This window comes from Panthera tigris, chromosome A3 (assembly GCF_018350195.1).
Source record: "Panthera tigris isolate Pti1 chromosome A3, P.tigris_Pti1_mat1.1, whole genome shotgun sequence".
Classification (NCBI taxonomy): Eukaryota; Metazoa; Chordata; class Mammalia; order Carnivora; family Felidae; genus Panthera; species Panthera tigris.
Genome location: NC_056662.1, coordinates 100,116,380 through 100,143,342, shown reverse-complemented (window position 1 = coordinate 100,143,342; position 26,963 = coordinate 100,116,380). Strand labels below are relative to the sequence as shown.

At 39.5% G+C, this 26,963-nt stretch overlaps 1 protein-coding gene across 2 annotated transcripts in view; it reads right to left on the bottom strand.

The window, feature by feature from the left end:
* KDM3A (lysine demethylase 3A) overlaps window positions 1–8,359 on the bottom strand; it is a 53,189-nt gene extending 44,830 nt beyond the window's left edge. The window contains exons 1-3 of one of the 2 annotated variants that reach the window (XM_042981910.1): window positions 8,134–8,359; window positions 7,312–7,527; window positions 572–727 (exon numbers count right to left, since the gene is read on the bottom strand). In XM_042981910.1, the coding sequence (XP_042837844.1) occupies window positions 572–727; window positions 7,312–7,497 (342 nt within the window). In that variant the 5' untranslated portion in view covers window positions 7,498–7,527; window positions 8,134–8,359. The remainder of the gene's footprint in view (window positions 1–571; window positions 728–7,311; window positions 7,528–8,133) is intronic. The other variant, XM_042981909.1, reaches the window with a different exon arrangement.
* Window positions 8,360–26,963: the final 18,604 nt, after the last annotated feature.

Here is a 26,963-nt window from a genome sequence, read left to right as displayed (position 1 = left end):
CTCACAAAACCTGAACTGTCTTCTCCAGACCCTGTGATCACTCTCGTATTCCAACTACACCAGACTTATGATATGGAAATGGTACTGACTACCAGTACCTTCAGAGCCAAAGAATATTATGACTCAGAGAGAACCTTGGGGATCATGAGGCCAAGACTGGCAACTCTCTACAGGAGCCAGGCAACAGCCAGATTTTAAGGTATACTCTCCCCATTTCATAAGCAGACAACTAATTCAAATTTTCTTAAAACACTATGAGGGTCAAGCCAAACAGATCTGTATGTCCATATACAACTGCTGATTTCTGACTTCTGACCTAGACATTACCCATATGACCATCCCCATTTTTCAAGTGAAGAAATAGAGCTGAGAAAGTCAAGGGCCTAGACTTCCAGAATTCCTCGCAGGGGGGCTGACAGGAGATCCCAGATGCTCTTCTAACTCCCCTACACTGTCATGTTTCTGTACTATTATTCTCCAGATGCCAAATATAGGCACTACATATCCATTTCCCTTGTTTCACACATAACCAATTAAATACCCTCTTCTCATAAGCCCAAGTTCTACTCACTATTGCAGGCCACTGAACAACTCGTTCAGAAATTTCAGGAGACTTTCGTTCAGCCAAAACCAAGTTATGTTCTACTAAAAATGCTCTCCTTAGAAGGCTGTAGACTTCTATCCATCTTCTCTTCCTCCAAGATTCCCCGTCAAACTCTACGCACACCTAGACAAACAGAAGTAAAAAAAAAAAAAAAAAAAAAATCAGATTTGATTAACAAAACAAACACGAAAAATGCCAACTTTGAATTATGCCATTATTCTACTTGAATCTTTAATCTGAATATCTGAGTGTTTGCTGTCCCTCTTTCCCACTCTTACTTCCCTTCGCAGTCCACATAAACCAGTCTGACATGTTAATCTAACCATCAAGCTCTGGCTCCCAAATCACTTTGGGAAGCAGCAGCCAAGGGTTTTGGAGGCCAATCTCTGCCCCCCAAAATAACTTCTAGGAAGCCCATACATACAACAAGAACCCCCCCTGTGGAAAGTTTTTACATATGTTAGACATCAGAACTTTAAGAACCAAAAGAAAGAAATTTGAAACCCTAAAAAAAGTACTTACTGCAGGTCATTGTAATTCTAAATTGACGCTGCTTGTGGGCCTAAGATGAGCACCCCCACCCATTCACCATAATCCACAACTTGCTTTTCAATCCCTTTGGTATTCACAGGACTTAACACTAGGCCTAGTAGAGAGCATATCCTCAATATCCCTTTCAGTTGAATAAACTGGGAGTTTGGAGTCAAAGACTACTTTGCTAAATACAGAAGCAAATAGTTGATAAATTGACCCCAGAGTTAAACTTCCTCAATACGTGGTGTAAAAATCACTTTTTTAAATTTGATTTAAAATCCCCTCTCCTACTAAAGCAGCCTCTCGTTTTTGGTTTCAAAGAACTAGTTAATAAACATGCCAACTCTGTTCATAAGTTCACAGATAATCATATCTCCCTTTTCAACTTTTAATTAAAAAAAAAAATTTAGTTAACTTCCATTCATCTGTCAGAACCCGATTAAAAAAATCCTTTCCTCCAAGAAGCTTTACCTTACCTTCAAAGAGCCTCCTCCACCCCTCAGAAGAGAGTTCCCTTGTTCATTGCACTCAAAGCCCTATACTTTTCCTTCCTAACACTGACCCACACTTTGAATTATTTACTTGTGGCTGACTGATCGACATAAATTCTAATATGTCAAAGTCTGCATCTGTTTTTACTTAACTGTTGTATTTCACTGGCATCCAGTCCCCAGTCAGTACTCAAATACTTGTTGAATGAATAAATGTCTCTCTGAATTGGGCTCTTACCTTCTGTTTACTCTAAACCACTTAGCAGGCAGGACATTCCCAACTGGTATACCACTATGGCCCCAATCCTAAACCTTCTCCAGTTTCATGGCCTTAGAATATCAATCTTTAAAAATCAATGAAATTTAAAATCCATCCTATCCTCCTCCCCCAACAGTAAAATCTACATCCCTAACTTCCCAGGCAACTCCTCCTGAGAAGATGCATATCTTCTTGGCATGGCAGACTTTTAACCTTGCAGTTATCACAGAATACATCCAAATGTGTGAACACCTACTATGTGCCAAGGCCCTGTGTGTGTACTCTCTCTTTGGTTCTACCCACCCCATCCATCACTATACCTAATCAAATGGTCCTTCACAGAGCTGTTCAGAGACTGCTCATCTTCCTGCCTCCCCAGCCACCAGAATCCAGGTCCTCTGATAGCTCCCCTAAATTGGATAGTCTTTCTGCCCCACATCACATCAACTCCAAACCCAAACTAGCTTTAGATGGCAGAGTTTTCCCATCAATGTGTAAGAGGAATGAGCATATATAAACTACAGCACCAGAGAAATCTGGGTTTGAATCCCAGCTATGCTGAAGCTTTCTTAGAATGATTTTACTTGCATAAAATAAGATACATAGTATTACAAAGAAAACCAATTAACCTGCCTGGCAGGTTAAGAACCCCTACTAAAATCTAAGCTCTTTGAAACTGGTTTTGCTAGCTTCAAAATGAAAGTACTAACATCTACCCATCACTGAACTTTAATATAGATTTTTAAGACAATGTATGTAAAGCATCTGCCACGGAGACTAGGTAGCCTTAAAAGCTCCATGGGAATTCAAATCTTAATTTATCAAGGTATCAGTTCACTTAGTAGTGGTGGAAAGATCTTAAATATGATTATCCAGTATCTATTCAGCAAAAAACTAAGAAACAAAGACAAAAAAAAAGTAAAGGATTAAGATATTCAGTGGCTTCCCAAAACTTAAGCAACATCACAATTCTTATCCAACCACCACCTATAAAGCTTACAATCAACCTTAACCCAAAATTTAGACAGGGCCCCTCCCTCTTTATATCCTAATTTTTGAGTAATTAAAAAATTAAGTTTAGCTCCTTAAAAAATAACTTACTTTGTGATTTTGGAGTGTTAGCTTACATGGTCAAAAATTCATATTAACTTTAGTTTAAAAGGTGACTTAAAATATAATGAAACCAATAAGTTGTGAGCTCTTTTCAACATTTTTTCAAAAGTTTCTTCTCATAACCACATATACCTTTCATTTGTGCCTTGAAGCTTGAGGTTCTCTACATAAGGGACCTTCTACCACCAAAGCCTCCTAAGCAAAAATTTATATAAAAAGACACACCAATAAAAATTCAAATTCGGGGGGAACTAAAGTGACTTGACCAAGCTTCTGCAAACTTATCGATAAAACTAGTTCTCATTTATACTGTTATTCCCCCATGTTATTTTGGTCCACAAAGGAGATGTTATTTATGCTATCTGATTCCAAAAGCCAAAAAGAGTCCTATCAGTACTCACTACAAATCATTAACAAATTTGCTCTTCTTTTAATTACGACATTTTGTAAATGTGTACCTTATTCGTCTATTAAATATCTGGACCAGAAACTGGACTATTTCAAACTAATTATTTCAAGTTAATTTTTCCCCAACAGAAAATCTCTTTATATCTAATCAAGCTAATATCACCTGAGTATATGATTAAGAAAACCATCAGAAAGGCCAAGTGAAATATTTCTAAGTTAACGGTAGGTACTTACAGAATGGCATGGTTTATAGGCAAGTTTTGACATATCTATTCTATGCCCAGCACTACAATGTAGAATACCACTTATTTCACTACTCCACAAATTAGAAAATTATTTCATTACGCTTCTGATTAGGTCTTCTTACACCTAAATATAATACTTGTCTAAAATCTCAGAGTCTAGGGGCGCCTCGGTGGTTCAGTCGGTTAAGCGTCTGACTTCGGCTCAGGTCACGATCTCACAGTTCATGAGTTTGAGCCCTGTGTCCAGCTCTGCACTGACAGCTCAGAGCCTGGAGCCTGCTTCAGATTCAGTGTCTTCTTCTCTCTCTGCTCCTCCCCTGCTGGTGTTCTCTCTCAAAAATAAATAAATAAGCGTTTAAAATCCCAGTCTAGCGCTCAATTATGGGGGATAAACAGATTTTATTACACTGTTAGGACTTTCTCATTTTACATGGTTTGACTGGCAGCAGAATCTATCAACATGCAAATTCCAACTGTATGTAAGGATGAAAAGGCTAGGCACTGGTCAAAGCACCCAACTGCCAAAAAGGTTTAACAGCAGGAAATAGTATATGGAGATGGCAAGTACTACTCATCTGCTAAGGATATCCCGAAGGACTAAGAGCAGAAGACTCAAGGATAAGGTAACTTCAAAGGAAGGAAAAGACCTAGACAGACAAGTTGGGGAAGGAGGCCATTCCCAACATGCATAATGAACAAACCCAAAGCCACCTGTAGGAAGAGTAGTATAAAAAGAGGTTCTTATAACCACACCTAATAAAGATTTGTTGTTATTCCAGAGAAAGAGAATGCCACTGCTCCATTAGTACATTTCTAAAGCTGCTTTTCAGTGTAGAATAATTTTGATTCCTTCCATTTATTCAAATATTTCAGCAAATATTACATGCCAAGCGATCTAAGTGCTAAGGATAGCAAAATAAAGTGCTTTAATCTCACTCTATTAACTGCCTAGTGCTTAAGATCTAGAGACAAACTTGGTCAAGTTATTTAACTTCTTCAAGCCTCAATTTCTAACACTAAAAAATGTGGTTTACCATCTAGGATATTTGTGAGGATTCAATTAGGTGCCACATACTAAATATTTACTCCTTGTTATGTCTTCACTTTGACTGTATATAATCAACAACTAGACATAATGTACCCAAGTGACTTTGTTATAAAGTCTCTCTCTAGGTGAAACAAAGTTAACAAGCCTTGGCTTTATCATCATCCTCAACTAACAGCAAATCAGTCTAGACAAACTTTATTTCTACCGATGCCAAAACAGTTGCATACTACTTGAATCTTATTCATTTATATACATTTTAGCCCCAAGTCCCATTCCACCCCCCCACCTCCCCCACCCCCACCCCCGCAAAACCCAGGATCCTTAAGCCCAAGTGTAAGCATGGTCATAGCTACTTACTAGTTCCTGCCTGTATTTCCCCAGCACAATTTGGTTCCAGTGTTCTGAAATTCTGTGTTTGCTAATACAATATGCCCTTAAACTTAAGCCATCTGCTACTCAATTAAGGAACATAATGATGAATTATGACTAGATACAAAAAAAAATCACAGAATTTGTACCTTACATTAAAGCTGAATTACGAAGTCTGCAGGTAAAGCAAAAATCAAATATAGTTAAAACTGTATTAAAGGGATTGAAATTAAAATCCCTGTTTATCCTCAGGTGAGGCACTTTAGTGCAATGGAAAAGACACAGCCAAACCTAGATTCAAATCCTCCGTCTATCATTTAGTAGCTAACTATGCAAATCTGGACAAGACTCCTTTCCCCAATCTACTTCCTCATTCTGAAAATGAAGATATTACCACCACCTCAAAGATTTGGGGTGGCAGGAAGGTGGGAGATTAAAAAGAACACATAAAAATGACCTCCTAGATTGCCTTCTTAATCCAACAGGTCTATAATTGGGTCCTGTGGGGGAAGGGAACACCTAGTCTGTCATCATCTGCCAAAAAAATAAGGACTTAAATCTTGTTTCCATTCAAATCAGATAAAAACAAATGCACTAGAGAACATTTTACTTGGCAAGTGAAATAAACCACAACAACTATGACTGAAATCTGGTACACAAAGCCCACTTTATGGAAAAAGGTTATTAGCCTAAAACAAATAGGTTGGCCATCCTTGTGCCACTCTACTTTCTTTCTATAAACAGCAACACCCAGTTTGCTAGGAGTAATGAAAAGGAGGAGAAAAAACAAACTCCACAGTGTCTGAAGGAGTCCTTTGGTGGCACAGGGAACATAATGGTAAAGAGGGTGGGCTCAGGTGTCAAAACTTCCTGGGTTAGAACACAGGCTATGCCAATTTCTATGTGACCTTTGTGACTTAATCTTCCCCAGCCCTGATATTTTTGTCTGTAAAATGGGGCAATATTAGTACCTACTCCCACAGAGCTGCTGTAAGGATTAATCAGATCACGGCTATGAAGTGTTCAGCATGATGCCTGGCACGTGGCTAAGTGCTCAACAGTCATCCATTTCAACATGAAGCCAAGGCACCCTGGAAGCTTTAAAAATACAGAACCACACATCCAACAACCCTCTGCAGACTAAAACTGGCTTGCACATGTACGGTCGCCTTAAAGTGTTCAAATGAACGGTGTGTCCGAAATCAACATGTATTCAGCTGCTGATGCTAAAACTTGCTTCCCAATTTGAACATCGTTCTCAAGAAAAAGCAGTGATGACCAAGTGAAGATACTGAAACATATCCACTACCCAGGGTGGAAATCTCTCCTCTTCTAACAAGCTTCCTTCAAGTTGCCACCACTTTGGAGTCTTTGTTAGGGACCTTTCTCCAGTTATTTTTGCACAAAGGAGTCTTTGTTGGTGGAATGGCTTCTTTACTGGTTGTTCCCAGACAATCCTTTGCCACCAATACTTCTACAAGGGAGTATAATCAAAATTCACCTCTTTTTGAAATGATCTAACTGAAAAAGATTCTGAGCGTCGTTCTGATGAAAAGTCACTGTCCACACTTGTTCTCATTTCTCTCCCTCCCCGCGAACACCAAAGTGTGCTTCAAAGCCATTCCTCTAACACACCAAATAAGGGGTGGCTCCACCCCCGCCCTCCATATATGGTCATAGCCCACACCTACCTACAAACTCATCAGAGGACCAGGAACCCACTTCCACTCTGACCCGCCATATACGGACAAGCACCCACCCTAATATGCCAAACAGAACTAAGCTCCTCCCTCTTCACTCACACTTCATTTCCAACACGGCTAAAAGTTTAACAAGTTGGGTGAAGAAATTAAGAGGAGCAGACCAAAAAATCCACCCGAAAACACTAGCCCTCAATTCCTAATGATTCCTAACATCACCTACCTGACGAATCCAATATTAACCATGCTCCCCCTTCGGAGAAACACTGCTACGGTCCTAGTAGGGCACGGCGCGGGCAATAACGAAGCATGTCTGAGCAACCCCAAGGCCGTCATTAAACACGGGCAACTGGAGGCCAAACACACCTCGGCTCTACACGACCATTTCAAAGACTTTCAAGGTCTAGTCTTCTGCACCTTCAGATCAGATGCCAACTTTCTGGTCGCCCTTTTCTGAAAAGGGGAGTGGGGCCGCTGGCTGTCTCGTTACCAAGGTAACTACGAAACGTCCGACAGCTGAGGCCCGGGAGCTGGTTTTACCTTCAGATCCTTCTTGGTAACGTCGGTGTGGGAGACGGCTCGAATGGTCCCAGAGAGCCAGGGCCACTCGGCGACGCGCTCCACGTCCCAGCTGTCGTGGCCGCCGTCGCTGCCGTCGGCGGCGGACAGACTGAGGAATCGCTTCCCCACCAATACTGGCCAACTTTCTCCGAGCGTGAGCACCATGGTTTCCACGCCTGCAGGAAGGGCTCCTCCCTGCAAAAATACAAAAACAAAATGCAACGGGGGCTGTCGGTGGGAGGGAGCCGGGAAGAGAGGACGCGGGGGAAGCGAGGGCGGAGGGAGGGAGCCTAACCGCGCTCGAAAAGACGAGACCCCAGACGGCGGCGGCCGGTACCAGGCAAGACCCCAACACCCTTTCTCTACACCCGCGTCCTCCCCCGCCCCCCGGATCCCTCCCCCACCGCAAACACGGGCCCAAGCGCCGCGTGACCCTCATTCTCCCAAGTTTCGCTTTTCCAAAACCTTAAACCCAAACGCAGACAGAGTGAGGGGAGAATTATTTGCAGCTTACGCGGATTTTAAAGTGTTCGCCCCCCCACCCCGGGGAAGAAAAGGCCCGAAGCAAGAGCCCGTCCCGGGCGGCCGTGTCCCCGCCCCGGGCGGCCCCGCGGGAGGGGCGAGCCCGCGGTTCCGCACTTGCCCCGCCGCCCCGCCCCGACACCGCGCTTTCCCCGGCCGCGGACCCCCGGGCGTCCGTTGTCCCGGCGTGCGCCGCGGCGCGGGGGCGGCAGGGCCGCGGGCTCCGCGCCTTCATCTTTCTTCCTCCTCTCCCCTCAGCCGAGGCCGCGGCGCTCTTACCCCGCCTCCTGCCTCCCTGAGTCACCAGCGGCGGCCGCCGTTTCCAGCCGCCCAGCTCTAGCTCTGACTTGGTTCAAGAGCTCTCACAAGACACGCACAGCCTCTCGGAGCCGCCCCCTCGGAGCCGCTGCCGCCGCTCATTGGCCTAGTTCGAGGAGCTGGGCGAGGCTCGTGGGTAAACAGCCCGCCGCCATTGGCCGGCCTGGCGCAGGCGGGGCGAGAGAAAAAAACAATTCCTTGGCTGCCTCCTCCCTCTCCCCTCCCCCTTCCGACTCCCGGACGACCCCCATTAGGTTAAAGTACACAGAGCGTAAGCGAGAGATCCCTCCGCCACAGCCATTCTTTCCATTTGTTGCCCACGGGATGCAAAAAAGTCCCGCGAAATCGCTTATCAACTTTAGGGGCCAGAGAAAAATTGCAGTGGTGCATTGATAAGACTGAATGACAAGCCCCAGGGCCGTAGGTGCCTATTGGATTGCTCTTCAATTGCGTAGGCTGTCGACGGAAGGTGGACTTTCCACTTGGCGGAAGAATCTCACAGGAAAGGGGTGAGGGCGGTGCAGAGTCAGCGGGGGAGGGAAGGGACGGGAACGTGCGGTTTCAAGCGTACTCAGCTAGAGGGAGGAGCCACTGTGCTCTGAAGGCTCTTGCGCAGGCGCTTCGTGGAGCAGGGGGCTGGAGTTTGGGCTGCTGGGCGAAATGGCCGCGGGAGGCGCAGGCGCACGTGGTGCTATTCGTGGAACGTCTAAAGTCCGCCATTTTGAAGGAAAAATGAAGAAAGGCATGGAATCATTGGGAAATGACGTTCGTTAAACTAGAGCAAAAGAGTCCATTCAGTACAATGCAGAATGGGATTTTTTTTTTATGTAGAGGGAGGGTGAGATGATATTCTGAGTCTTATAAAGCAATTGAAAGACTAGAGGAAGGCCATAATGGTGCAAGAAATATGAAGAGGTGACTTTGAAGGACAAAGGAGATGAAAGGTGATTGTGTCTTTTGGACCTGAAGTTTTTTGGTTGAATGAAAAGAAATGAATGAAGGAATTGAAGACCTCTTACTTAATAAAGGATGGTGCTTGACATGGCATCGCATTTAATCTTTAAATGAAGATTAAGTGAAGAACTCAAACTCCCAATTTTACAAGTGTGAAAACTGAAAATCAGAAAAAGTTCAGAAATGTATTCAAAGAAGTATAGATACAGGTTAATTCCAGATGTTAATTTTTAATATAGATGTTCTGAATATATGACATTAAGTTTTCAAATTTAAGTATAAACACTGAAGAATTAAATTGGGTTTGTAATTTGCAGACCATTAAAAAGGGGGGGAATGGAACAAAGAAAACTTATCCAGTCCAACAAAAGTCAGAAATGAGAACAAGAAAAGAAAAGGAAGCAAGATGAAAGTATAGTAAATAGAAAAAATAAGACGAGAGAAGTAAACCCAACATCAGTATTTACAATAAATATAAATGGGCTAATTTTTAAAAGAAACACTGGATTAAAAACAAAATCCAGCTATAACTTCACCTCAAGCAGACTCAATAATGACGCAAAAAGCTTGAAAATATAAAGTGAAAAGGTTTACAAATCAAATAGTGATAGAAGGAAAACAATATAGAAATGTTAATGTAATTGGAAACAAAAGCTTCAAAAGAGAAAAGGATTTTATATTAATAAAGGATAAAGTCCACAAAGATAATAAACACTCTTGAACTAGTATCACTCTGAGAACATTGGTAAGACTAAATATCAGAACTATGGGAAAATTTTGACAATCTGTAATAGAAGCAGAAGATACAAATATATCTACCCCAGAAATAGGCATCTCAGATTTTTAAAGTAAGTGGGGGTGTAGAGGACCTTTATTACACAGTTAACTATTAATCTGGGAAACAATCCCTAGGGATAACTTAGTTGTACCAATTTTCAGAGAACATATAATTCCTATGTTATATTCATGGTTCCAGAACTCAGGAAAAATGGAAAAATATCTGAAGCATTTTATAAAACTTGCAAAAACCTATTATCATATCTGAACCAAGAGAATACAAGAAAGGGAAAGTATACATAAATGAGGCTCATGAACATAGATGGAAAATTCTTATATAAAATATCAACAAATTAAAGTTAGTATCTATAGAAAATAATCACCAGGATTAATTAGATTATCATATAAATACAAGGATATTTCAATGTCAGAAAATTACTATAATTCACCAAAACAGGTTAAGAGAGAAAAATCGTATGTTAATTTAAGTAGAGGCTAAAAAGACTGTGCATTCACACTGAACGCTGAACCACCTAGAATGTTAGGAATGTAAAGATACACTGATACTCATGTTTTGTTTTGTTTTTTAAAGTTAAACTTCCTAGGAACCTTTGAATATAACACCCACATATTGAACTAGGAGACATCAACAAATTTGTTCATTTCAGCATTGTTTGTGGTTGTGAAAATTTCATAATAATCTAAATGCATTTCAGTTGGGAAATGAATAAATAAAATTAATAAATGGAATGTGATACATCTAATAGAATGCTGTAAATCATTTGAAAATAAATGAGATATATTTAAATGTACCAATAAGGGTATTTTAGCAAAACACATTTTGGATGAAAAAGATAGTTGCAGTTGGTAGTATTTGAAAATACACACAAATAACACCATATATGTTCTATGAAACATATATACTTAAACTCATAATTATAGTGACTGGTTTGGGGGTGTGCACAATAGAACTGGGGGTATTGGTCAAAGGTGATTTTGCATCATTTGTAATTCTCTCGTTTTTATAAGGCAAATGTATTCTTATGTTACTGAAAGTTAATTTTAAAATCCTATGAATGGAATCTACTACATTAACACCCAAGAGCATTTGTGACAAATTGTTAGAGCCAATATGTGTCAAAAAGGTGGTGAAATAAAAGATCAAATGAAAATCAAAAGAATTCCTATTCCTTAACAAGCATCAGTTAGAACATACAATAGAAAAAAAGAAACCGTCTGGGATCCTAAAAACTCAGAATCCTAAGAAAAGAGCATAATGTGAAATCAACAAAATGTATGTGAAGAAAACTCTGAGACTTTGCTGACAGGAATAAAAGAAGATTTGAAAAGTTCTGTCTCCTTATATGACATGATAAAAATGTTTCTTCTTAAACTATAACACCAATGAATGAAAGAATCAAAATAGGAATATAAAATTGTTGAGAATACAGAAACAAATCCATGTATATATGAAAAAATAGTTTATAATTAACAGCATTTCAAGTGAGTGTAAATAATAAACTATTCAATATATACTTTATGGTCTTTTGTTTGTATGGATCAAAGAGCTAAACAAAAATCTACTAATTAAGATTCCTTTCCCTTTTCTTTCTCCTTCCCTTTCCCTTCCTCTTCCTGAACATTTTAGTCCTGAAGGCAGTAGGAATGCAGAGCAAAGGATAGGCTGCCTGGCATGGAATGATTGAACTAGAAAAAGTAAGGAGTAGTAGCCTGGCACGGGGAGGGAGAGCCCAAGTGGGGTGAGAAGGGTAGATACACAGAAGATGAACCCAACAAGGAATATCTAGAGCCCAAGTGAGGTGAGAAGGGCATCCATGAATGGGAGTTACCTAGTGTGGTATGTTAAAAGTCCAACAAGGTGAAGAGACTGCTTATTGGGGGGGAAGCCTGGCACAGGGTATTAGAACGTAAGGAAGGTGAACTGCAAAGGACACTGAAAAGGCCAAGAGAGATGTTTCAAGCAGGAGGAGGACCAGGAGAGAGGTGCATTCTGGAAAGAAGGCAGGGGAGAATTCCAATTTGGAGAACCATTCAGAGAGATCAAGGTATGCTGAGGTCAAGGCAGATAAAGAACTGAGCATCAGGTTATTGACACTTCCAACAAATATATTTTAGCTTGAAAGTATTGTTAGACATCACTTCTACTGGTTAATAAGCTCCAGCATATGCATTCCCGTCAAAATCCTGCCACTAACTAATCAGTTGAGTTGACTTTTACCCCAAAGGACATCAGAAGTTTCTAAAAGACTTTAGGAAAGTTAACAACTAGTAATTTGGAATTTGTTTGGACCTTGGTTTCTCAACTGCAAGACAATTAGAATACAGTCTTTTCTGTCTAAATCTCCTTAAATAGCACAAGAATGGTGTCTTTGTGTGAAAATGTAAATATCTTATGCTATTTCTGTTAATGCAGTGCACCTGTAACAATTAGTGAAGCAAGCAGAGCATCAGTACTAAGTAAGCTCCTTGCTATTTTTTAAGGGCTTTTTCTGTTAACTTACATCTAGAGAAATGCACAGATCTTAAGTGAACAGTTTCATCAGTTTTACAAAGGCCTACATACATATAACCCACACCCTATCAAGATATAGAATAGGGGTCAGACAACTACAGCCCATCGGCTAAATCTGGCCCACCACCTAATTTTCTACAGCCTTTGAAAAATGGTTTTTAACATTTTTTCAATGTTTGGAAAAAATTCAAGAATAATAATAGTATTTTATGACCATAAAAATTATGCAGAATTCAAGTTTTAGGTCTATAAATAAAATTATAACACAACCATGCCCATTTGATTATGTTTTATCTATGGCTAATTTCAATGGTAAAGTTGAACAGAGTCACTAGAGACCCTACGTGCCTCAAAGCCTAAAGTATTTACTCTCCGTCTCCTTACACCCCCTGACAGAGAATATTCCATCACCCCTGAATGTTTCTAAGTGCTTTTTTCTGGTCAATACTACTGCCCATAGTAAACTTTGTTCCAATTTCTATCAATATAAATTGGCTTCGCCTGTCCTTGAATTTTATTTAAGTGACACAAACAGTATGTACTCTTGTGCCTAGCTTCCTTTACTCAACATGTTTTTTTGAGATCCATCCATGTGATTACATCTACAACATGTTTATTCCCTTTCATTGCTAGTTACTATTCCATTGTCTGAATATGCCGTAGTTTCTATATCCATACCCTGTTGATGGACACCTGAACAGTTTTCAGTTCTTGGCCATTATGAATGATATGATTATAAATATGTTTGACTTTAAGGCTATTAAGTTTTATTTTTATTTATCTTATCTGATCTGCCTTTTTATTTTCTAATATTTTAACTCTGCTGTTCCTCATTCCTTCTTCAAAGCCAGCTTTCCATCCAATATAATTTCCCTTCAGTCTAATGAACTTTTAAAATGGATTAACAATTTATTTGGGAATTTAGGTAGCATAAGGACCAATCAAAGAGATTATCTAATAAAGCTCACTGTGAAATTCTGCACCTATAATATTAAGTCAAGACTGATAATATATACTCCACTTAGCTTTATTACACGTTTCCATGTGCGTGATTTGATCAACAAAAAGAAAATACATACACAATGTCAAGCTGTTTTTTTTTGTTTTTAAGAACAGCTCAGTGATTTGGGGAATATGTACATTATAGAGAACATAAGGGGGAAAGTACAAAAAGGTACTTAGCACTGATGTCAGGACTCATCTCATGGTTATAATTAGTAGTATTAATTTTTGCATTATTCACTTTGCTTTAGAGCATAGTTAAAGCCATCAGCTTAACTTGAGGTATGTAAGCAATACATACACAATTGTATGAGAAATACTTTTCATCAGTATTCGATACATTTTAAAATACTGGAAACTGAGTATCAGTCTTGGTTTGTATTTTGACTTAAAGGAACAAGAGGAGAACAACATTCAACTAATAGTAAAGCTGATAGTAAAGCTCTTAAATATGTCTTCCTCTCCCTTTGTGCTTCCTACAAGCTAAGCAATGTTCTGTGAGGATTCATTATGAGAAAAATGTCACTCATAGCTTTAAGATCTTACTTTGGAAGGACTTACTAATAAAGCAAATTGGAAGGTGAGGCTTCATGTTTGTTTTCAAATAAGTGATCTTAATTTTTCTTCTTACAGAGAAAACTTAATTCAGTTTATCATAAATATATCCAAACCATTAATTTTGAAGTCTTCAGGTAGAGTCTGGCACTTCTTTTATACTAATGAACTTCTTTTAGTAGATCTCGTAGTACAGATCTGCTATAGATAAATTATCTCAGCTTTTGTTCAAAAACTCTTAATGTCACCTTCATTTTTGAGGGATGTTTTTGCTAGATATAGAATTCAGGATTGACAGGATTTTTTTTCTTTCACCTTTGAAGATGGCAATATATTATCTCTTGGTCTCTATTATTCCCGATGAGAAGCCAGACATTATTCTTATCATTGTTTCCCACTATGCAATGTGTCTTTTGGTCTCTGCTCTCAAAACATTCTGTTCACCTTTGGATTTTAGCAGTTTAACTCTGAGGTGCCTAGGTGCAGGTTTCTTTGTAAATAACTCACTGTAGATTTCTGAGCTTCTTAGATCTGTGAGCTAATGTCTTTAATTAATTTTAGAAAAATTCTCAGTCATTATCTCTTCAAATGTTTTCTGTCCACTCTCTCTCTCTCTTCTCTGTGGGACTCCCCACACACATGTATTAAACTATTCAATATTGCTCTACACAGCTCAGATGCTTCTTATTTTTTTTACTCTTTCTCCTTTTTGTATTTTATTTCAGATAATTTCTAAGGACTTTCTTCAAGTTGGCTGATACGTATGTCTAACCTGCCCTTTAAAAGAATTATCTCTTATACTTTTCATTTCTTGCATTTCCACTTGGTTCTTCATCTTTTTTTTTAATGTTTATTTATTTTTGAGAGAGGGAGAGAGAGAGAGAGAGCATGAGCAGGGGAGGGGCAGAGAGAGAGAGGAAGAAACAGAATCCAAAGCAGGCTCTGGGCTCTGAGCTGTCAGCACAGAGCCTGATGCAGGGTTCAAACTCACGAACCGTGAGATCATGACCTGAGCCCAAGTCAGAGGCTTAACCGACTAAGCCACTCAGGTGCCCCTCCACTTCTTTTTTCTTAATAGTTTTCCTCTCTCTAGGGAAAAGTCCCCATATGTTAATATATGTTGTCTACTTTTACCACTAAATATTTTACATATTTATCACAGTTATTTTAAAACATGGAGATGATTATGCCAACATACAGGACAGCTCTGTGTTTGGTTCTACTGTGTACTTTATCACTTGACAATGGATTTGTTTTTATTTCTCTTTAAAATTTTTTTTTAAATTAAATAACAGATATTATATGTCAAATAACAGAAGATCCTGGGATACATAATATTCATGCTCAGAAAAAGGCATATCTCTTCTGTCAAGCTGTAGTGTGTGGTATTGGGACAATCTAGTTGGTCCCAAATTATCTGGCACTGGGTTTTATGTTTATTAATTGGATTCAGCTTATTGTACTTTGAATTATGTGAGAGAAAGTCAAGGCCAGGACTAAGGTAAGGTAAGTGAGGCATTTGCTGAGGTGAAAAATGAGACAGGGTCCATAAAAGCTACGCTGAGCTATTTTGGAGCCTGAGGCAGAAGGATAAATCAGTAATGCCATTTCTGTATTTAAAATTTTTAGATTTTGCTCATCATAGATGTTTTTGCATAACTTTGAGTTTTTGTAAATACTGCATTAAAATATTATTTATCGTAAGTGCTGTGTTTGGGGGGGGGTACCCTTTTTTTGTGCCATGGGCAAGTTCCTCATTTGCTACATTTGCCTCACACTAGCCCTGATCCTACAGTATCAGAACATTTCTTTTAGCAGGACTTGGTATCTGAATATCTGGAAGATTTGTCTTCCTTTTCTTCCTCTACCCACAGATGTCAGCAGATCCCATGTGACTGTATTTCAGGGGTCTTGCTGAGCTTTTCTATCTCCTCCAAGCAGCAAATACTGCCCGATTCTCAGTGTAAGGCCTGGAGTGCTTGGGGGAGTTTCTCCAGGGGGGCTCTCAGCTTACCTGTCCCTCCCCAGTGGTAGGCAACTGCTCCCTCACATTCAGTGTAAGACCCAGAGTGATTCTCCATGCTCGTTTCACCCTCAGACATCAACAGGCCTAACACTTCTGTGCCTCAGAAGGTGTCTCTCAAATGGCCCGTCTTAACCTTTCTTCTGAGAAGTCAGTGAAAAGGTCTATGGAAAAGAATTGGCAGTTTGGTTCAGACTCACCTGTTTCTTCACATTCCAGGAATTCTAAACTGTCATAGACCACATCCTGCCTTTAGAAATTCATATAAAATTCAGCTGTTTTCTTCTTGCCTGCATCCACAGATTCTTCCTTCTGCTGTTTCTGCTGCTCTACCATGAATGAAATCAGCCATGGGTTCCTTTTCTCCTAAGAAGGTTTTCCACTTCATGGCTTTTCATTTATTAGATTTCTTTGGAGCTTCTAATGGACTTAACCATGATTCTGTAGATTACTCAGCTCATTTTCATCATTACAGTGAGAACAAAATTCTCTTGAAGTTTTCTACATCCAAAGTAGAAGGCAAAAGGCAATTTTGTTTGCTTATATTACTCTTTTGATAAAAACTGGTCTGACTCTGATGTACTGTTTGAAACTTTTGACCCTTAGATGACCATGATCCTGGATACACTTGCCTTTGACTCAGTCTTAACCCCAACGTTTATGCATTCCCTGCATCTAAACTAGGCTTGCCTACCTTCTCATTCAAAGCTTCTGCCTGGGATTTTTCTATCCTGTCTTATTTTCTTTGAATCTATTCTTAGTAGCACTAGTTAATAGCAGTTCCTCAATAAATATTGAACTGACCCTTGACAGTTTGAATCTATTGCTCCCATGTTCCTTGCTGATTCCCCTTTCATGTATATTCTGAACCAACTTCCTTCTTTACACAGTTCTCTCCAAATTATCTGTATCCTTGCCTTTGTCTCTGTTATGCCCAGGATCCATTTTCAGCTTACTGGACATGACCAGGCATGGCTGAAAGGAACCAGAGATACCAGGCAGATCCGTGAGATCAGCAGATGCACCAGGCAGATTTCTCTGGTAAACACAGCATTACCACAGAAAAGTCTGGGCACATACACACAGCTGGAAAAACCAGAAAGGGTTGGCATTCAAAGACAGGGCACAAACACCTGGAAAGAAAAAAGGGAAAAGGCAGGACGATATGCCTAAATGAACCAGGTAGAATTTACCAGTGAAGTCATCTAGTCCTGGGGTTTTCTTTACTGGGAGGTTTTTGATTACTGATTTGATCTCTTTACTTATTATAGGTATGTTCAGGTTGTATATTTCTTCTTCAGTCAATTTTGGTGCTTTGTGTGTTTCTGGGAACTTGTCCATTTCATATGTGTTATCCAATTTGTTGGTGTATAATTGTTCATAGTATTTTCCCATAATTCTTTTTATTTTTATAAGGTTGATAATATTCTCACTTTCACTTCTAATTCTATTGAGTCCTTTTTTTTTTTTTTTTTTGTTAGTATAGCTAAAGGTTTGTCATATTTGTTGCTGTTTTTCAAAGAAACAACATTTGGTGTCATTAATTCTCCCTATTGTTTTCTAACCTTTATTTCAACGATTTCAAATCTTTATTATTTTCTTTCTTCTGCTAGCTTGGGATTTAGTTTTTTCTCCTCTTCCTAGTTTCTTAAAGTGTACAGTTATTGACTTGAGATCTTTTATTTCCCTCTGTGCACGGTTTTTGCTGCATGCCCTAAGTTTTGGTGTGTTGTGTTCTTGTTTTTACTTGTCTCAAGATATTTTCTAATTTCTCTTATGATTCTTCTTTGACCCAGTGATCATTTAAGAGTGTTATTCAGTTTCTACTTCATCCATTTTCTTGTTTTTCTTTCGTTAATGATTTATAATTTTATTCTGTTGTTGTCAAAGAATATGCTTTGTATGATTTCAATTCTTCTAAATTTATTGAGACTTATTTTGTGGCTGCTGCTGATCTGAGAGGTTGAGGATGGTAGGCAGGTAAGGAAAAATGCCAAACAACGCTCTATTAAAAAAGTTTGGCAGCTTCTTTCTGCATTTAGCATTCCCTGGTTGTTATAAGTTTTTATTATGTTCTAAGGTTCTGTAAAGTTCATTCAGATGGCTTTTACAAACTTAATCATTGCTTTAAAAGAGGAGCAGAGTTTGGGGTGCCTGGGTGGCTCAGTTGGTTAAGCCCCTGACTCTGGCTCAGGTCATGATCTCATGGTTCATGAGTTCAAGCCCCACACAGGGCTCTCTGCTGTCAGTGTGGCGATGGGAACCTAAGATCTTCTACTCCTCCCCTGTTCTCTTTCTCTCAGAAATAAACCTCTAAAAAAATAAAAGAGGAACAGAGTTTTAAACCTCCCTACTCTGCCATTTTCAGTCCTTTATGATTTTTGATTTTCATGCATTTTACCTTTACATATGTCATAAGGCCCAAAATGCATTTTTACTATTCTGTTTTCAATTTTCTATTAAAGAGATAATAAGAAAAATCTTAATTGTTTACCCATGCAGTTGCCATTTCTGGGGGTTTTCACTCCTTGATGTAGATACAGGTTTCCATTTGGTATCTTTTTTTTTTTTTAATCTGTAGAACTTCCTTTAACATTTCTTGTATTGTGGCTATGCTGGTGAGTTTCATTTGATTATCATGTGACTTGAGATAATTTTCTTCATGTTCTTATGCTTGAAGGTGTTGAGAGTCTTGGATCTGTAGATTTACAAATTTTCAAATAATTTGAAAAAACTGGCTATTACTTCAGATATTTTTGTTTTGTTTTGTTTTCCTCTCTATCTTCTTTCTCCTACTCCAGTTGTATGTATTTTGGGCCAACCTGAAGTTGTCCTACAGCTGATGCCCTGTTAGGTTTTATTTTAGATCATTTTTATTGCTATGATCTCAAGCTTACTAATTTTCCTTCTGCAGTATCTCATCTGCTGCTAATCTCTCCCATTTTTCACCTTCTTGATCATATGGGATATATTAATAATAATTGCTTTAGTGTTCTTGTCTACTGATTCTATTATCCATGACGTGTGGGTCTGTTTCAATGGATTGATTTTTCTTCTCATCGTGGATGGTATGTCTCTCTCTCTCTCTTTCTCTCTCTCTCTCTCTCTCCTGGTGGTTTTTTGATCAGATGCCAGACATTGTGAATTTTGCTTTCCTAGATGCCAGATACTTTTTGTATTCCTATAAATAGTACTAAGCTTTGTTATGGTGTTTTATCAAATGACACTGGGTGGTTACAAATATGACAAATGATCCCACAGCAAAAATTGGATAGTCATCTGAAAAAAAGGTAAAATTGAATTTCGACATCATACTTTACACCTGAAGTTCAAAGATTCAAGCAGGAAAAAATAAAACTGTAACAGTGCTAAAAGAAAACTAAGAAAACTTTTAAATAATTATTTTTTTTACATCTGTATCTTCTAATCAACTATCTAAGAGTTTACAGATTTAAAATAAACAACATTAGGGCACCTGGGTTGTTGCTCAGTCGGTTAAGCGTCCAGCTTCAGCTCAGGTCATGATCTTGCGGTTCATGGGTTCGAGCCTGGTGTCAGGCTCTGTGCTGACAGCTCAGAGCCTGGAGCCTGCTTCAGATTCTGTGTCTCCTTGTCTCTGCCCCTCCCCCACTCATGCAAGTGCACGTGCTCTCCCTTTCTCTCTCAAAAAAAAAATGAAAAATATTAAAAAAAATAAAACATTAAAATAGACCAATGAAATGCTGATGACCTATAAAATGAACATAAATCCAACCAAATGGCTCTGCCTTAGGAGTAAGCTGTATGAATAGCATCTGGGAGGTACTCTACAAAGTAGAGTACCAAAGACCCTACAAAACTTTCCCATCTGTATGACAAAGTATCCACAACCAATCAACTGTGTTTCTAGGTCCTACCCCCTCAGGTCTCTACTTTTGTCATCATGCACATCTCCCACAGAGCCCTTTTAGCCTCTAAGAGCTTTCTGGGGGTGAAGCGGTCTTTCTTGTGGTATTATTAACAGTGTTGCTGAAAGCTCTTAATTGCATTGTGAAACAACAGACACAAGGAGAGGTACTTGAACAGTGGAAAGAACAAGGGCTTTGAGTCACGTATGGGTCCTGAGTCATGCCCTGGTTCCATCATTTACTGTTTGATTTGGCACATTATCTAATCTCTATGGGTCTCAGTTTACTCACAGATAAGATAGCCCCAGTAATACTTATCACACAGTTTTATAGATAGATCAATCGATTGATAGATTGGATAGATCTAATCTATCTATGGATAGATAGATAAAATAATTAATAACATATTCACATATATGTTATTTTCATTAATTAATGAACATTACATTATTCATTATTATTCATCATTCATTATTAATGAAAATAACATGATAAATACTATTTTCATGAAAGAAGAGATGTTTAGCTATACATATTTTAAAGCATACATATGCCACAACAGTATTTATAAAATTAATTTTGAAATAGCAAATTATCATAGCACTTTCCTTTGGAAATGAAGAAAATTATCCTTCTAATATGTCAAGGAAGACAGAGTTTGCATTGTGAGAAAGGAAACATTTATATAAAGCACAAAGAGTCATACATTTTAAACTCTCCAGGGCTCACAGGTGAACTGATGAGATCAAGAGGTTAAGAAAATTAAGATGGTATAAGGTTTTCACTGTCAGTGATTTTTAAGAGTGATAGCCTTTCAGAACTCCATTTTATTTGCCTAAAGCGAGAGAGGCATTCCCCCCTTAACACAAAAGCCCTGGAAAGTAAAACTGGTTTATCTCTTCCATATTTGGAGAAACACAGGTTTAATCCTTGCAGTTCCTGGTTTAACAAGGGCCATAGAGAAGTGATACGTAACATTGGAAAGTTGAAGAAGTATTCATGAAAAAAGCAAACTATTGAATAGACCACCTTAAATATTTTTTCTGTTTAAATGTCTTCTTACTTCCAAAAGAAAGCATATCTTGACTTATTTGATTTAACTGAACTTGGCTATTAGAACCAGTAATAAAGTATAACTGAGGACATAGTTGATGTGATGAGAGGCTTTAGAAAAGTAAAATCCTCTCATTGGTCCATTTATTTGCCATGTGGCATCCTCAAAACCATTTTTCACATCACTGTATACCTGCCAGAATGGCCAAAATCCAAAACACTGACAACACCAAATGCTGGTGAGGATGTGAAACAATAGGAACTCTCATTCATTGCTAGTGGGAATGAAAAATGGTATGGCCACGTCAGAAGACAGTTTGACAATTTCTTTAAAAACTAAGCATATTCTTACCATGGGATCCAGCAATTGTGCTCCTTGATACTTCCCAAAGGAGTTGAAAACTTATGTTCACTCAGAAACCTGCACACAAATGGTTATATTAGCTTTATTGCTTTATTATATCAGCAGTTGCCCAAACTTGAAAGCCACCAAGATGTTCTTTAGCAGATAAATGGATAAATAAACTGTAATACATCTAGACAATCAGTACTTAAAAAGGAATGAGCTCTCAAGCCATGAAAAGACAGGGAAGATTCTTTTTTTATTTTATTTTTAAAATTTTATTTATTAAAAAAATTGTTTTAATATTTATTTATTTTTGAGAGAGAGAGAGAGAGAGAGAGAGAGAGAGACAGAGTGTGAGTGGGGGAGGGACAGAGAGAGAGAGGGAGACACAGAATCTAAAATAGGCTCCAGGCTCTGAGCTGTCAGCACAGAGCTGACACAGGGCTTGAATTCACAGACCACAAGATCATGACCTGAACCAAAGTCAGATGGTTAACCAACGAAGCCACCCAGGTGCCCCTAGATGCATACTACTTAAGTGCATACTACTAAGTAAAAAATGCTGATCCAAAAAAGTTACATACTGTATGATTCCATTTGTATGACATTCTGGAAAAGGCAAAACTATGGAGACAGTAAAAAGATCAGTGGCTGCTGGGGACTGGGAGCTCAGGGAGAGGGATGAATGGGCAGAGCACATAGGATTTTTAAGGCAGTGAAATTACTCTGTGTGATACTATAATGATGGATACATGTCATTTTACAGTATCCTACACATTATACATAAAATGTACAACACCAATAGTGAATGTAATGTAAGTTATGGACTTTGGGTGATTACGATGTGTCAATGTAGACTAGTCAGTTGTAACAAATGTACCACTGTGGTGGGGAATGTTGGTAAAGGCGGATAATAATTCCTGCTCACGTTTGAAACACAGCTCCAGTGCCACTTCTCTGATGCTTCCAGGGTAGGCTGAGCATCAAACCTTCATTCTCCTGCTCTTGGGGCTCGGAGATTAGGGTGGGTGTGTGAGGTGGGAGGTTAGTCAGCAGAGAAGGTGATGAATGCCATGATAGGAAGTACAGGGTTCTGTCTGAGCTGCAGGTTTGTGGAAGAAGTGACACTGCAGCTGTTAGCCAAGCAACAAGGGGATAGAGAGACAGTTTTATGCCAAGGGAAGAGTAAGTGTAAAGGCCCAGAGAAATAAGTCTAAAGAGTTATACTGGGCCAGATGAAAAGGAGCTTTTAAGCCCTATCAGGGATTTTGGATTTTCTCCTGAGAGCATACACCAGCCATTGACTGGTTGAAGCAAGCTTAAGCAAATCATGAATTAGGAGGAGATGAGAGCAGAAGAGGGAGATGAGTCAGGAGACTGTTCTCTTAATCAAGAGGAGAGAAGATAGTGGCTTGGTCCAGATTAGTGACAGAAGAGATGGAGGAAGTGGAAGGGTTTGGGAAACAATAAGGAATATACAGTAGGACTTGGTGATGCTTAAAAGGGGCTAAAAGTATAGGAGGAATCCAGGATATTTCCAGGTTTTCTGGCTTGAACCATGGGTGGATGGTGACCTTAGCCATGAAACGGGAGACAGGTAGGAAACCTGGTCTACTGCAGATGTGAATTGATCTAAGGACACTTACAGCTTAATTTTTTATTTCTCAGCTACAGTGGAGTCATTTAATATCTAACAAAGATTAACTGAGCATCTGCTATGTGCCAGGCTCTATTCTCGGCACTGGGGTACAGCAATAAACAATGCAGAAAAAATTCTTGACCCCCTGGAGCTCACATGCCAGTGGGGAGATAGGGAAAAATAAATTTGGGTATTACATGGAATATCAGAAGACAATAAGTGCTATGAATGGGGTTCTAAGTGAGAAGGCGACATCTGGACAAAGACCTGAGGATGTGTGGGAACATGCATGTGGGTACCTGGGGAAAGAGTGTTCCCAGCAGAGGGATCAACAAGTGCCATGAGGCAGGGTGTACCTGTCATGTCCCAGGAAGGTCTGAGTGACTGCAGCAGAGTGAGTGAAGAGGGGTAAGGTCTAACAGGTAACAGAAGGCCAGTGTTAGTCCTTACAGGTGCTACAAGCACTTTGGATTTTCGTCTGAGTGAAATGGAAAGCCACTGGAAGATTTTCAGACTCAGAGAGAGATGACCTGACATATGTTTGGTCAGGATGCTCCTTGGGGCAAGAGCAGAAGTTTGGAGTCCAATTAGGAGGCTATTGCTATGGTCCAGGTGGGAGATGAGGGTAGCAGTGGAGCTGGCGGGAGGCAGTCAGATGATACATACATTTTGAAGTCTTTGCTGACAGAGTGGATGTGAAGCATGAGAGAAAGAGAAAGAGTAGAGTCACAGACACAATCCAGGCCAACATCCTGCCCCATTTTCACACAGTGGCCTTACTCACAGATGCTCTTCGTGAATGGCATTCCCTTCATGGCTGTACTCACTTTTGTGGTTCACCACAAAGCCTATTTTAATATCACCATGAAATAATTCATCCATGTTCTGTATCCCCTTAACATGACCCTCAAGAAGCAGGTAATTTCTGTTCTTAGGTGCTGCATAATATCTTGAAATACTTAAACCCTTTATTCTCCCTGCACTTTCCCCTTTCTCTTTCTTCTATGAAAGTCCCCAATCCCACACTGTTAAACTCAGCAGTAACATCATGTTGGCAGAAGTGAAGTGGATCGCTTTGAGGTAGAAGCTTTAAGAACTAGCCCATGATTCTCCACATTTCCTTCCCCTCTGCCGCAGTGGCCTACAATACCCCATATACAGTCTGCTCCATCAGCATGGGTCCTGAAGTGAAAACAACATGGAGTAGAGACATAGCCTAGTCCTCAAAAAAACATGTAGCATGTGGGGCACCTGAGTGGTTCAGTCAGTTAAGCATCTAACTCCTGATCTCAGCTCAGGTCTTGAACTCAGGGTTGTGAGTTCAAGCCCCACATTGGGTTCCACGCTGGGCGTGGAACCTACTTAAAAATTCAAACAAACAAACAAACAAACAAACAAACACATAGCACAAGAGAGAAATACCCTTTGCTGCTATAGCTATCAAGACTTGGAAGTCATTTGTTACTGTAGTATAATCTAGCCTATCCGGACTGATACACTAACTTCTTAGTGATACATATCTAGCCACTAAGTAGGGTTGCTGAGATTCTGGGGCTCAAGCCTGGGCATTCCGGCTGCAGTTATTGGACCCATAGCAATATGTAACACTTCCTCTTTATTTATCATCATCATCATCATCATCATCATCATCATCATCTTAAACCAAAATACGTATTGTGACTAATCATTGAAATCCTTAAGACGAACTGAATGTTGCAACACCTGCTCTCTTGGGTTTAGATCTTATTCCTCCATGGAATCCATGCCTAAATCTGCAGCATACAATCTTTAGGTGCCTCATTTGACTGGCCCCAGTGGTGTTTCATCTTTCAACCTTCGAATTGCCATTATACTTTCTCTTCTACTTGGCAGGGAAGCCACACTTGCCACAGGTCAACTTCTGAAGATGGTAGGCCTTAATGACACAGCAGCAGCACAACATGTGCATCTTATGGCCATGCTTTCCCACTGATCACCTTCTCTTCATCACCTTGCTTCTGGAGCTGAGACAAAGAGGCCCGAAGAGTCACAATGCCTCTTTATATAAACACAGAAGTCATAGCACACTGCAACTCAGACATGCAACATAGACAACTTTTTTGATAACTTGACCTCATTTCTGTTGCAAGCCTGTACTCCATCAGGGTGCTATAAACTCCAGGGCAGGGTTGGATCTAAAATATTACATCCTGGACATACTTCTAAGTTAGTAGATACAGATTTACAGAGTGATCTTCCTGATTCCCACCGCTCCCCAGTTTAGACTTCTCCAGTGACTTCCATCATATTCAGAGTAAAACCCAACCGTTATGAATGGGGACCGTTCATCTGGTTTCTTCTCCCCGCTGCAGCCATCCACACAGGCCTTCAGCTACTTCCTAGACTCATAGGCTGGCTCCCAAGCAGAATGGTGCCACCTGCAGTTGAATCTGGGACTCTGTTCTCCCAGATCTTCCCACGACTGGCTTCTCCTACTCATGTAGGTCTCAACTTAGCATTTATTTCTTGAAAAGTGACTTCCCTGACAAGCCCCTCTCTGTACTGCCTCCCACGAACTTCCCTAACAAGCCCCGCTTTCCCCCGCCTCCCACGAACACGTTTATTTTATTTGTGGAATTTATCATTACCCGAATTTATCCTGTTGTTTATTTACTTGTTTATTATCCATTGCCACGCCCCTTCACACACCAGACAGAGAAGAAATGTGTGTTTTGTTAACTATAGAAAACTTGGTGAAAACGCTGCAAGAAAAGGGCCTGGCACATGGCAAATGCTCAGTTTTGGAAATATTATTAATATTGTAAAGAGTCTTGATGCATATTGTCAAAATGCTTTCCAAAAAATTGGACAAGTGACATTGTTTCTCTGCACCCGTGATAGTACTAGGTAAGATTTACAAATTCTGATTTTGCTTATTTGCTGGTAACCAAATTTGAATCTGGTTATTTAAAATCTGCTTTTCTTTGATCATTAGTAAAACTGAATATTTCTTATCCTCTTTCTAAAAATTGTTTACTCATATCCTTTGTCTGTTGCTTATTAGGGAATTAGTGCTTGTTGTACTCATTTACATGTTTTCTTTATAACGGAAGGTAGAATTTTAAAGATCACTGACTTTCCAGAAGCTTCAATCTCTTTTAAAACATATCACTGGAATCCCAGGATGAACACATGCCCACAAAGATGGTTTGGTTTGTTTGTTTTTATTATGGGGGATGCATTCATAGTCATGCATCCATAGTTAATAAGCCATGTCAAGGGGATAATTACAGGTGTAAATAAAATACTTTTCATAACATGGTAAAATACCCTGTTGAAAACAGAGACAGGAATCTACAAAGTGAGTCTGGTGGGTAAGCACAAGTCTTAGAATAGTCTTCAGAATAAGATTGAAGATGAGTTCCAAAGGGAATTGCAAATCAATGTCTCTATATGAGACTAGCATTAGATGAAGTTACAATTAATAATAGTAAGGCTAATTTAAAAGGTAAAGTAACTATTACTTCTTTTTATTATTTATTAATTCATTTAAATCATGCTTATTAACTCTGTACACTTGAGCTGTTTTAATGAAAAGTGGATTTGTTTGGTATTTTGTATCTGCCCCTCTGGATTTGCCTCCTCCTATTTCTGCGCCCAGGCTCTTCTTTCCCTGCTGGACCCTGAGTTAACTACATTCCTTCAGGGGAAGTCATAACTCCTGCTGGGTGGCAGTCTCCTACAACCACAGCTGCTCTTCCAGGCCCCAGTAACCCCTTCTTCCTCTTGCCCTTGAGAGGAGGAGCATGATGGCTTTACATAGTTGCTAGCCTTAGAGTACTGTACCATCCTTGTGATTATCCTCACCCCCTAGACAGTCCCTTCATTACATTCTCCTCAGTTGTCTCACTTGAACCTGCCATTTGCTGCCAGGAGCTTGACTGATAAAGGATGTTCCTTATTAAAAAGAAGGAAGAGGGCTCCTGAGTGGCTCAGTCAGTTAAGTGTCTGATGCTTGATTTAGGCTCAGGTCATGATCTCAT